This window comes from Eschscholzia californica, unplaced genomic scaffold, assembly GCF_041429995.1.
Source record: "Eschscholzia californica isolate CP2 unplaced genomic scaffold, dmEscCali1.0.p SCAF_3, whole genome shotgun sequence".
Taxonomy (NCBI): domain Eukaryota; kingdom Viridiplantae; phylum Streptophyta; class Magnoliopsida; order Ranunculales; family Papaveraceae; genus Eschscholzia; species Eschscholzia californica.
Window position 1 is genome coordinate 52895369 of NW_028238420.1, and position 12983 is coordinate 52908351.

The 12983-nt window shown below is 38.1% G+C and overlaps 1 protein-coding gene and 1 long non-coding RNA gene across 5 annotated transcripts; both read left to right on the top strand.

The window, feature by feature from the left end:
- Positions 1 to 226: 226 nt before the first annotated feature.
- Positions 227 to 7212, top strand: LOC147551771 (ribonucleases P/MRP protein subunit POP1-like). Of its 3 annotated transcripts, none has more exons than XM_086670715.1 (11): positions 227 to 815; positions 1447 to 1894; positions 2171 to 2267; positions 2366 to 2473; positions 2631 to 2861; positions 3100 to 3218; positions 3295 to 3825; positions 5303 to 5411; positions 5491 to 6095; positions 6534 to 6698; positions 6840 to 7212. In XM_086670715.1, the coding sequence occupies exons 2-11, from the start codon at positions 1449 to 1451 to the stop codon at positions 7036 to 7038; spliced, it is 2610 nt and encodes an 869-aa protein (XP_086526841.1). In that variant the 5' UTR covers positions 227 to 815; positions 1447 to 1448; the 3' UTR covers positions 7039 to 7212. The 3 variants fall into 3 exon arrangements, with proteins under 3 accessions (XP_086526841.1, XP_086526840.1, XP_086526842.1); XM_086670714.1 differs by having other exon boundaries at positions 455 to 840; XM_086670716.1 differs by lacking the exon at positions 227 to 815 and having other exon boundaries at positions 1334 to 1894.
- Positions 7213 to 10240: 3028 nt separating this feature from the next.
- LOC147551772 (uncharacterized) lies at positions 10241 to 12058 on the top strand. Of its 2 annotated transcripts, none has more exons than XR_015238141.1 (2): positions 10241 to 10678; positions 11302 to 12058. It is a non-coding gene; the product is annotated as an uncharacterized LOC147551772 (long non-coding RNA). The 2 variants fall into 2 exon arrangements; XR_015238140.1 differs by having other exon boundaries at positions 10253 to 10678; positions 11145 to 12058.
- The last annotated feature ends 925 nt before the right edge of the window (positions 12059 to 12983 follow it).

The following is a 12983-nucleotide window of genomic DNA, read 5'->3' on the forward strand; positions in this document are numbered from 1 at the left end:
TTTTGTTGAGAGAACTTCTTCTCATTCTTTTGTTGGAGAAAGTTCCTGTCAACCCTTCATCATAAAATTTTTATTATTATTATTATACTTACTCACCATTATCTCTCTTTCCCCTTTTCTCTCTCTTCTTCCTCTTTCTTCTTTACCTCGTCTTTTTTCCTCTTTATCTTTCTTTTCCCTATAACTCTCTTCCATCATTTGTCCCCACTCCCCCTCTCTCCCTAAGGTGAAGGTTAGAGAGAAAGGAAGAAGAGAGACAGGAGAAAGGAAAGGAGAGCGAGAAAGAGAAGGAAAGAAAAGAGATGATGGAGTTGGAAGCGGCCAAATGGTGGCACTAGAAAGAGATGATTTGGTTTTCGTTTGCGACCATTTTTTGACAAAGAAAGAGAAGATATTAATATTGAATGGAACGGTAAAAGAAGAAAATAAAAGTCTACTGTTAAAGTTGACTATCAGTTGAAATATATCAAATGGGGTCATGGGCGGACTCTATAATTTTTTAAAGAGTAAGGGCAATTTGGGAATTTTAATTGCTTAAAAAAACGAAAATTTGAAATCTGGGGACCGAGCTGGAAAGAAAGATTTTCAACTTCTCAAATCGACAACAGAGGAGCGAGCAAAGCAAGTGAGTGAACAAGTAGCACTAGGGTTTATCTTTGATCTCCACTTTCTCTCTCAAGAATTTCTGGTAAGGGTTTCAAGTTGAACTTTCTCTCGATTCTTTCTCGGAAAGAAAAGTCCACAACAGCAAGGAGCCGAGTTGTCCAGCAACTAGGGTTTTATCTTAAATCTTCACTTTCTCTCTCAAGGATTCGGTTCACCTGGAACACCTGAGTTCTGGTGAGTGCACAACACTTGATTTGATTCTAACAACTTTGATGTGTAATTTCTAAAACATTCTGAAATCTGAATGGTCTGACTCATAGAGATTATTGATCCTTATTCCTCTGGTTTTAGATATAATTTTGCTTTCCGTTTAAGAAATTCATCAAGAAATTTATGAGTCTCTTTGAGAATTGTCGAGATGGTTTAGGTTGTAGCCCAACTGTTTGATAAAATTCCTCTCTTAAATTTTTGTTTGCAGATCACTTGAAGGTTACTTGCAAATTAAAGACTTAAAATGATTGATGAAATATGATTCTTACTCTCTTATAAGTTATGAATCTTGGATAAGTTCAAATTTTGTTAAATTAGCCGATGTTCGATTGTTGGTTGATGGTTATTATTTCCTAATCACGATTCAAGTTTAATATTAACCACTGGGACATATATGGAGGCCCGAAACAATTCTCTTTTTCTAATGAAAACCAAGATCAATATCATTAGTACGGCTTGATTTCACACCGTTTTAGCTGTGTTTAGTTTATGTTCGACATGCTTCTGCATTTTTTGTTTGTAAGAAAGTTAAATACTACTTTATCTTAAGGTTAATTTACTGGTTTTCAGTTATGGCAATTGAGAAACTAGAACGATCGCGAATCCCAACAATTATACCTCCTCGGACCCTAAATGTACAGAAGTTTGCAGAATCCCGAGCTTCTGAGCTAGAAACTCTTCACTCAATAGTAGCAAATCAAGTAGGCAATGATTTTCGATCTCAACGAAACAAAAGAAGGAGAACCACTGGTCACGATAATCGTCTAACGAAGAAAAAATCGAGAAAAAGAAGAAAATTAGGGCTAATTGATAAAATTGAGTCGTCTGATGGCAACAAAGATCAGAAGAAGGTTTCTCGTCGAGTTCTCAGAAGGATTCAATTTACAAGTAATCCTGAGAGAGGTTTTTGTACCTCAGGAGATGGAACGAAGAGGCTTAGAACGCATCTTTGGCATGCAAAGCGGTTCTCAATTACGAAACAGTGGGGTTTTTATCTTCCTCGAGGATTGCAAGGCGGGTATATTTTTTTTTCAACTTCCCTTTTGTCTTTGATTTTCTGGAAAGTGAAATTTGGCACTTTCATAGCTATATAATTCTCAAGATAGATTACGGTAAATTTAGAATCAATATTGGTGATTTGCACTAAGATTATCATAAGAGTGGGAATACCGGGAATTGGGAAGAGAATCATCATACCAAATGCCTGCAAAATATATTTGAAATGGATTTTAGATGAAAATAATGGTTTGATAGTGTATTAGCAGATGATGATTTCCATATTTATCTAGTGCAGTGGAAGAGGTTCAAGGGCTCTATTAAAGTGGTTTAAACGTGGCTCGCTTATACATGACGCAAGTTACATTTGTGCTGTCCAATTGGAGGGTTCTGAGGCAGGCATTTCCTTTTACTTCATAATTTCTTGAATTTTTTTATATGTATTATTTATACATATAACACATACATGTTTGCTTATCTTTCATGTTTCCAGGATTCATTACTATCAATCTTAAGAATGGTTCTAGTGCCAACTCCTTCAGTATGTTTTGAAGAATTACCGTCTTCGGTGTTCTCTGGAGTTAGTTATGGAAGTGCAATGGTAGGTCATCCATCTGGCAAATAAAACACTGGTACTTTCATTTTTTTTATGCTAGTAGAATGAGACTATAACTCTAGTTATGACCTTTTTTTTAACAACTTTAGTTATGACCTTTCTTTAACAACTTTAGTTATGACCTTGTTAGTGATGTTTACAGCTTCATCATGTTGGAGCACCATTCTCTCAAATTATTGCACCAGTAACATACATGTGGAGGCCGCTCACTAGGGGAATTAATGTTGAATATGAGAATGTCTCAAGTGGTGGTGGAACTAGCACCAGTTGTAGCAGTGGGTGTAGTTCTCCATTTCGTCAACTGTGGATATGGATACATGCCGCAGCCTACAATGAAGGATATGATGCTCTAAGATGTGCTAGTCAAAAACAGGTATGAGTATAATAAGGCTGTTCAACCAAGGTTAGAAGTTTTAGGATAATATTATTTTTACGAGGAGGCTGAGGAGCTAGATGGCCAAAGATCATCATCGTAAAAAGTCATCCTTGAGTAATTTTAATGTGGGTCGTAGAAGTTGGTCTGATTTGTTTGAACATTTGTGAAGAAAGTAGACTGAAGGAATCCTGCTCTATATTTATGTTTCTTATGTTATGTTGACTTTATATTTCAGATGGATGAAAGTCATGAGATCATCAAATGTTTCCAACTTGAAGGCCAACTTGCAAAATTGGAAGTTCTGGGCTCAAAGGCTATTCAAGTTCTTCAAAAGATACTACACCCTTTTGCTGAGTACGTAATATTTTCAATCTCGTTTTACATTTGCGCTATGTTAAGAGTTGTAACTTAGTAGCGATTGGTTGTGCAGGACTCCAGAAGCTTCTTGTCGTTTGATAGAATGTACACATGTGGAGGGTAGCACTGATACCCAGGTTAACAAATCTTTCATCCTTGAACAATTTGAGCACCTTCCTCCTGGTGCAATCTTGTCTCTAACAGTAAAAGATCCTCGCGATTTACCTAAAAAGGATAAAACTGTTTCAGAAGCAGAATCTACTATTATGGAGGGTGATGAGCAAGAAACCAGTTCAGATGGGCCTGCAGCCTTGACTAAGACTCTGAACAAGAATAAAGATATCATTTCCTTGTTGTGGTCGAAGGCTGAAGCAAGTAATGTTTTATTATCTGATAACAAAGACTTATGGGATATTCAGAATATTCTGATTCCTCCATTGGAAGAAAATCTTCTATGTGTTGAGAAACATCAGAGGCGTATGGAACTTTTTTGTATGGATAGTACAAAGTTGGAGGCTAAAAGTTCTGAAACTACAAAGCAATCGGCTAGATCTTGCCCTATTTTGCTTCTAAAGGACAACGACCATAATTGCTTTCTTTCAAGGTAACTTATTATCCAATTCATCTATTCCTTGTAATTAGGTACGATTTAGGTGTCGTTTGGCAACCAGAAGTAGAAGTATTTTTGCTTGTAGTAGAAGTTCTTTTGCTTTAAAAAAGTAAAAAAAATTTAAAAGTATATTTGGCAAAAATGTTACTTATAAGTAAAAAAGTCAAAAAGTTAGTTTGGTAACTCAATTTACTTTTGATAATTTTATTTTTCTTTCTCATAGAGATACTTGATTTTAATTTGAATTTATTCATGATTTCCACGATTAGTCTTGTATACGAAGTAGTGGTGATATTGGTAGTAGTGGCGGTGTCACGAAGGTATAGTTATGGGTTGTGGTGGTGGTTGAGGTTTGATGGTGGTGGTGGCAGAGAGGTATAATAGTGGCAGCGGTGGTGGTGGAGGTATGATGGTGGCGATGGTGGTGGAAGAGATGGTGGAAGTACGGTGGTGGTGATGGTGGAAATACGGTGGTGGTGGCGGATAAGGTATGTGAGTGATAGTGACAGAGTTATGGTGGTGGTGGATAAGGTTTGTGAGTGATAGTGACGGAGTTATGGTGGTGGTGGTATGGTGATGGTGGTAAAGGTGGTGGATAAGATATGTAGGTGGTAGTGATGGAGGTATGGTGGTGGTAGTGGTGGTGAAGGTACCGTGGTGGTGGTGAAGGTATGGTGGTGGTGAAGGTACGGTGGTGGTGGTGAAGGTACGGTGATAGTGGTGGTGGTGGTGGAGCTACGAGGTGGTTGTTGTCGAGGTGTGGTGGTGTATGGTGGTGGTGGTGGTATGTAGGTGGTGGTTAAGGTGTGGTGGTGCTAGTTGAGGTAGGGTGGTGGGGGAGGTGCAATGCTTGTTGTGGTGGTGGTGAGGGTAGAGTGGTATGGTTGAAGTTTAGTTGTGGTAGTGGAGCTGAGATAGACAAAAAAAATTCGTCAAGTAAAATTCATGCATGTCTCAAAAAAAAAGTTACTTTACTTTGAAGTCAAAAGCTAAAAATTTTAACTTCTAAAAAAAGTCAAATTTTAATTTAAACGAAGTCGATAATTTTTGCGTACCAAACTAACTTTTTGACTTTTCTACTTAAATAAGCAAAAAAGTAACTTATTTTAGTGTTGCCAAACGACACCTTAGTCTATGTGCATTTCTCTACATTCTTTTGTTCTTTTCTCTATTAGTTTTCTCTAGGATTTCTCATTTCACTAAAGGATGTTGCTGATCTCCTGAAGTCAGAACCATAAAGGCATATTAGTTGGCAACTCTTTCTAGTTTATGTTGAACCTAAGTGTTATTAGTCTCCCTGTATATTTTCATGTAAGTGATTAAAAAAAGATTGTCACCTCAATTAAATGTTTTATTATTGATCATTGCTGTGTGTGCTATTTCCTAGCAGCGTTTTATGTTTGGAGATGAGAAATCTGTACGTGACATCTTTTACTCTGACATTTATTTCCACCTTAATTTTTTTTTTTAGGTTTTCCGTCATTCTTCCTTTGAGTTGGGTCAAGGCTTTCTGGATTCCTCTTATATCTAGTGGAGCTCGTGCTATTGGCTTTAGAGAGAAACACCAGATCGCATGTGATGTAAGTGCACCTAAATTTTGTCAGTTTCTTATGAGCTCGCTTGCTCGAATTATAAATAATAATGAAATGCTGATTGCAGATTGGCTGGCCTTCTTTTCCCTTTGATTTTCCCGATTGCAAGGCCTACTCATCCTTCATGACTGACGAAGCTGTCATCTTTGACCAAGAAGTGGAACTCCGCCCTCCAGCTATGAGGCCTCCAAGGGTTCCCATACAACCTCAATGGAGTAGTGTGAGATTTACTTTTGAGCAGGGAGTCGATAGTAATGGAGATATTCAACCTACCCCTGAAAATATTCATAGTGGTCCTAGTATAGAAATCGGGTCAGCTGATACATTGGTAAAATCGGACATTAGAAGTCATGACTCACAAGAGCAAGATGACTCTTTCTTTGATGGAGTCATTTTGAGGACATCCTCTGCTTTAAGTAATTACTTGCATGAAATCCATGGAGGTCAATTACTTTTATTCCCGAACTGGGGTAGTAAGAAAAAGGATTTCTCTCTGTTGTCGAATGATGAATTCAAGGATAACAAGAGGTCCAAGATATCTAGCCAGATACTTGTCGATCGTAAATTATGTTTTGTTAGAGTTCACCTCCGAGCCTTTAAAGAAGGTGTTTTTGAGGATGGAGCTGTTGTTTGTGTGCCTCGTCTTTCCGATATTGCACTCTGGTTATCCAGGTTAGTTGTTCTATATCCATCATAATCTCTAATCTTACTTAATTTTGGGAGTAAGTACTCTTCTGTAGCTCTGAAATTCTTATAGAGTTCTTTAGTTAAAAAAAAAAAAGAGTTCTTTAGAGAATTACTCTATTAAATTATGAAATACATATTTTTCTCTAATTTCCTGTTGATACTTTAGGAGAGCATATGACTCACAAGTAGGACATCAAATTGCTTAGCTTCTTTATATTTCGGATTTTTCATGACTTCTTGGTTGATACTTGATTTTTGAATGAATTACTCTTTTTGATCATCAGATTAAACTTCTTTAAAAAAAATTATCGTAAAAAGAGAGTATTTATCTATTTGATGATAATGGTGTTTCGAAGCTTCTAAAGAATATCCAAATTATTGTTGTCAACTAGCAAATAACTTTGTTCCACATTTCCAACATAGATCCAATGAAGAAGGTGGACTTCAAATTCCTCAGTCGTCGATAACATCAATGTTCACAAGACATCCTTCGGGCAAATGGGAACTTTCAAAAGCAGAAGACCCTTCAACAAGGGAAGCCCACAGATGGCCAATTGGATTTATCACAACTGGATTTGTTCGAGGAAGGTTGGTATCTTCATTCTTCTCTCCATATCTCTTCTGCCGATGGCAGAGGTTGCCTTGGTAGAGTTGTTCCCCTCGGAGGATCCCCGTCCCCGAATCAAAATACTACTATTTGATTATTGATATTGTTGTTTCCGAATGCAGTATGAAACCAGTGGCAGAGGGTTTTTGTGAAGCATCTTTACTTGCTGAGCTGAGAAGAGAGCAATTGACGGCAGGTGTGAAGAGTAAGCAGGAGAAGGAGATATTTGTGTTGGTTAGGAACTTGAAATCAGCTGCCTATAGACTTGCTCTTACTTCTATTATTCTTGAACGATACGAAGAAGATTTGGATTTCATGTGAACCCCCATAGTTTCCCTGATTTTTTTTTGTCTTTGTTTTTCTACTTTTCCTTTAAACTCATATTTAATTCCTTTTTTTTGTATTTTTGAAATATTCTTGAGAGAAAAAAGAAAATGTGTATGATATTCTTGGGATCATAATTGCAAAGTATTTGGGTATTTATAAGCCATAAAATAATTAATGTGTTTTTTAAATTAGGGCTAATTCACAAAATCAATAATGACAGATTAGCAACGGACCAAAACTTAGTTTAGAGTGCCATTTTGGAATGTGGTGGTTGTCTTTGAGAGGGGCCATTTTAGTGAGTTATATGTTTAGTTGGTTTTTTCTTTCTTCTTTTCATTATTTTGGGGAATTAGGAAACATGGGAAAGGTTTTAAGCAATGCTTGAGTAGAGATTCCTTTTATGCTCATTATTATGATACTCGTGGTGGTTCAAATTGTGAGAATAGTCCCAAATGGGAGAATGGGTAACCAGCAACCATGAATATAAAGTATAGGTCCTCTCCACTCATTGCCAATTGGTTTTGAGTTGGATTGCCAAATGGTTTGTTTTCGATCAAACCATTGCCGTCCCATCCCTTCTTGCTAGATCTCGATCGGCTCTTTCAACCCTCCATTCTTCCCATGGCCGACAAAGCTCCTTCTTCATCTAATGAAGCAACCACTCACAAATCACTTCACCCAGTTTATACGGTATCAAACATTCAACATAAGGTACGTATCCTTGATGGTACAAAAGTTTCATATTCCTTATGGGTTAAACTGTTTACTCTCCATGCAAAAGGTTACAATGTTCTTTGTCACATCGACGGTTCGCCGTCACCCGATAAGGAATCTGCCGAGTTTGCTTCATGGGAGACCATTGACTCCATTGTTTTACAATGGATCTATGGTACTCTCTCGGATGATCTACTTGTCCGCGTCATGGCCGATGAATCCACAGCATTAGAAGCTTGGTTACGGGTAAAACACCTCTTTAGAAATAACAAAGGACCCCGATCCCAAGCCCTACAACATGAACTAGCCAACCTTACCTTAGCTTCCATGCCTTCACTTGATGCGTATTGTCAAAAGATACGTGACTTAACCGACCAACTATATGCCCTAGATTTTCCCATGAACGATCAACAAAGAGTACTCCATCTCGTTAAGGGCCTTCCCAAGGAATTCGACACTATAACCTCCATCTTGAATAATTCTTTACCTACTTGGGAAGACGCCATTGACCAACTCAACTCCGAGGCCGGTCGTCTCAAAACACGGGATGCCGTTACCAAAAACCCCGCCATTGCGGCTGCCATACCAACTTCCAACCCAAACCCTAACCACAACCGCAACCCTAACAACAGGCCTAATAACCGTCCAAACTACCGTCCCAATAACCAAACCAACCGTAGCCCTTCCTACCACAATACCCGCAACCCACCTAACCCACCCCAACACACCTACAACCGGCCTGTTACCCATCAACCTACATACCCAAACCACCAACATCAACAACCCTATTACCCACCGTATTGGGCTCCTCCATACTGGACTCCACCCCCATGTCTTTACCCTACCCAAAATTGGTCTCAACCTTGGCACCCGCAGGCTCTCCCTCAGTCCCCTAATAACCGTGGCATTCGTCGGTCGGCTCAAGCAAATCTGGCAGAAGTAGATCCCCTTGAACCAACTCAACTTGCTGAAGCTGTTCATGCCCTCTCCGTGGATTCAGATGAAAGTAATGACCCGTGGAATTTTGATACAGGTGCTTCTTCTCATATCTCTTTCAATAAGAATAATATTGACACTTTTTCTACGATTGCACCAATAGCGTCAATAATTGTTGGTGATGGCATTAAACTTCCAGTTATGGGTTCGGGACAATCCACCCTTCACTTTGCCTCTAAACCCCTTTATCTTAAAAATATCCTTTTTAATCCCAACATTGTCAAAAAACCTTATTTCTGTTCGTCAATTCAATATTGATAATTACACCTCTATTGAATTTGACCCCTATGGTTTTTCTGTGAAGGATTTCAAGGATGGCACGATCCTGAGTCGTCACAACAGTACGAGTGACCTGTACCCGCTCACCCAAAATGCTTCCGCCACTGCTTGTTTTGCCTCTACCCAAGACTCTCCTTGCTGGCACAATCGACTCGGTCACCCGGGTCAACCAGTTATGGATTTTCTTCGTTTGAATAAATTTATTTCTTGTAATAAACATAAGAGCTCATCTCTCTGTCAGGCTTGTCAGTTGTCGAAACATAAACGACTACCTTTTTCTGATTCGAGTACTCATACTTTATGTCCTTTCTCGTTATTACATTGCGATTTATGGACTTCACCTTTGTTAAGTCATGCGGGGTATAAATATTATTTAGTAATTATTGATGACTTTACTCAATACACATGGGTTTATCCCCTCCGTTTTAAGTCGGAAACATACACCAAAATCACTCATTTTCACCAATTCGTCACCACCCAATTTCGCCTACCCATCCAAGCTATACAGTGTGACATGGGAGGAGAATTTGACAACACCAACCTTCACAACTTCTCTTCTCAACATGGTATCAGAGCTAGGCCCACACGTGATAGGTTTAAAAGCCACACGTGCTCCACGTCACCCGTAAAGAAAAAAAACACGTGTTAGGCTCAAAGAACGCCACACGTGAGGGGGCGTGTGAGAATAGTCCCAAATGGGAGAATGGGTAACCAGCAACCATGAATATAAAGTATAGGTCCTCTCCACTCATTGCCAATTGGTTTTGAGTTGGATGGCCACAAACTTAACACAAATCACAAAAGGGCAAGGTGATGATGGTCTTGGTGATACTGGTGAAGGAGTTTCGAGTGGAGTAGGTGGATCAGCACAAGGACAACATGGTGGTGCTCAATTTGGATCTACAGCTCAAGGAGCCAGCAAAGAGCTTCAAGAGCCTATGTTGGTGGAGTCAGTGGTGGAGGACTGGAGGTGGAGGTGGAGTTCCAGTTGGAGCAGTTCAAACCGTGAGTCTCCTTTCGCCTTATAGAAAATGACTATTTGAGTAGTAAAAAATTTCAAAATAGTTAGAAAAGCCTCAATCTTTTAATATTAGTCATTTTCTATCAAAATATTAGAGCTAATTAGAAGTTAGGTTTAAAACAATATTGATAATTAGTATTCAGGTCATTTTCTAATATTTAAGTTCCTACAATACCCTTACATATCAAAACTCACTTTCTCTCTAAAAAAACCTGAAATTTTTTAGGGTTCTCCTTTTTCCATTCTTCTTCTCCAAATCTTCTTCTTCTTCGAAATCGATTGGATCTGCACCTAGAAAGAACCATAAAATCCAACCAAAGCTTTAACCTAAAAGCAGAGAGGAGAGAGATAAATATTGGAGAAAGACGAGAGGGAGACTATGGATGAAATCGGTGGAGTCCTCCTGCGAACCTTCAAGATCCAATCGATTTCATGAGCTATGTTGCTATCATTGTACTGATCTGAAGCATCAATTTCATCTTCATCTTCTAATTTACATACTGATTTGAAGATGTTATAATGTGTTCGTACTCATGTAAGCCTTGATTTCTTCTGCATAATTAGTTCATCGTCGCCCAGATCTTCTGATTCTTCGTCAATTTGCTAATCAAGTCAAGTAGTAAGGTCTTTATCATCTTCATTATCTGCACTCTTTATTTATTTATTTTTCTATCAGTATTCGAATGAACAAGTCCAAGTTATTTGAATGAAGGCATCTAGGTTATTCAGATGAACAAATGTATGTCAAAGAATCATAAACTTGATTAAGCAAATTAATTCTTATGAAAAATCGCTTGCTGCAAACTGAGTTTGCTTCCACCGACATTGCAAACTAAGTTTGCAGCCACCTACTTTACAAATCGAGTTTGCAATCACATAATTTGTGAACTGAGTTTTTAGTCATGATTTGCAAACTAGGTTTGCAGCACCTATTGTGTACATAATTATGTTTTTAGTACATAAGTTCTAAACATTATATTCCTTATGGATGAAAATTGCAGAAAATAGTTTGCAACACCTATTGTGTCCATAATTATGTTTTTAGTACGTAAGTTCTAAACATTATATTCCTTACGGATAAAAATTGCAGAAAATGGAAATGGAGTCAGCTAGATCGCCTAATGATTCATTATGTTTTAGTGATGCAAGTTCTTCCTCTAAGTCATTTAAACATGGTTAGATATGAAAGTTGGGGATTTGTGCACTGGTGTTGGTCATAAACTCTTTGAAAGTGTTAATCGTTTCAGGTTGGAATTGAATAGATATGTTACGAGGTTTGGGTATCGTTTATATATAAAGATCGAGGAACCATGTTCTCCGAGTAACTGTATGTTAAGAATTGCTCGGGATTGTAACTGATTTGATTATAGAAGGTTGCGAAGTCGTCAATGTTTGTTTATGGAATATTTTCTACAACTCAACTTGTTGCTATGGCTTCATCTTATTGTTCTAGTTCGACATAAAAAGTTGAGTGTCCCTCGTATGAGCATTCGGTCCTTGCAGTCCATCATGACAAATGACCCATAATTAGGTTTTGTGGAATCATGTTTGTATACTTGAAAATCATAGAGTTGTAGGTTGTTGGTACTGGAGATGGGATTGGAATAATGAATACGAGTAGTGGTACAGGAAGAGGAGAAAATGAAGCTAGCAGAGGTAACAAGATTAGATCAAAAGAAGATAAATAACTGGTTTATTTAACCAGAGGAAGCGTCACTTGAAGCCGTCCGAAGATATGCGCTTTGCTCTCATGGAAGGTGTTGTTGTTGGTGGAGGCCCGCCTATTTATTTCGACTCCGGCGCTGGAGGACCAAGCGTCCGAAACGATGTTTATGATTGAGATATAAAATTCCTCATCACCAACTAAGTTGTAATTCAAACATTTTATGTAATTTTATAGTTATAGTACTGAAGTTGTTTGTCAATGTCATTTATTCTATAATCCAGTTTAGGAATGTGTTAGGGAATCATGACATTAGATCAATGAGTTGTGGTTTACTCCCATTTATTATTCTATGTAATTTATAGTAGCTAACATGGCAGAAAATTGGGTTACGTCTGAAACCTCTAATGAGAGAGTAACTTGGGAAAATTTTTCTCAACAAAAAAAAAAAAAAAAAAAACTTGGGAAATTTCAATTTACGCAGAGATAGGTGATTGAGCTTCATTTATAGACTTTTAGTTGATTAGTCCAACAGTAACGACACTCAGCAGTGTTTAACAAACTTGGTTAAGTATACCACCACAAAAATTATACTTAACAGTATCTTAATAAACGTTCGAACCAAAATCTTCTTACTAAGGTTAGACCTATTGTATGTCCTTATCAGTATCACGACCTTTCTGCCTTCGCGTTGTTTCTATGACCTTCAGGGTAGCTTCTAACCACTCTAAGTTCGGTTTTCATATCAGTACATGTTATTATTTTACTTTTTGATGTATCAAAGTTATATAAATATATTTCTTCAAGGGAGATTTTAAAAGGCCTCCCCGTTTTTGTTAAAAGGCCTCCCCATGATTTCGTTGACTTAGTAAAAACCCTTTGACTTAGCTTGGTTAAAGGGCCCCCCTCTTTGAATGGGTGAAAAAAAACCCCTTTAAAGGTGTATTTCACCCACATTTTCTCTCCTCCATCTCATTTTCTCTCTCTGCCACATCATCATCTTCTCCGGTAGGTCGCCGGCCGGCCAAACTTCCGGCCGGCGACCTTCAAATTTTTTTTTTTTTTTTTTATTCTCTCTCTTCTCTCTCTCCAAAAAAAAATTTTTTTTTTAACTCTCTCTCTCTCTCTATAGATCTAGAGAGAGAGAGAGTGCAGCCATTGAAGGTCTGCGAACAGACCCTTTGAAGGTCTGTTCGCAGACCCTTTGAAGGTCTGTTCGCAGACCCATTAGAGGTCTGCGAACAGACCTTTTGAAGGTCTGTTCGC

Coding starts and splice junctions, on each gene's coding strand:
- LOC147551771 (XM_086670715.1), top strand. CDS start 1,449: ATGGCAATTGAGAAACTAGAACGATCGCGAATCCCAACAATTATACCT. Junction 3,219..3,294: donor ATACTACACCCTTTTGCTGA/GTACGTAATATT, acceptor TTGGTTGTGCAG/GACTCCAGAAGCTTCTTGTC. Junction 6,699..6,839: donor ACTGGATTTGTTCGAGGAAG/GTTGGTATCTTC, acceptor TTCCGAATGCAG/TATGAAACCAGTGGCAGAGG.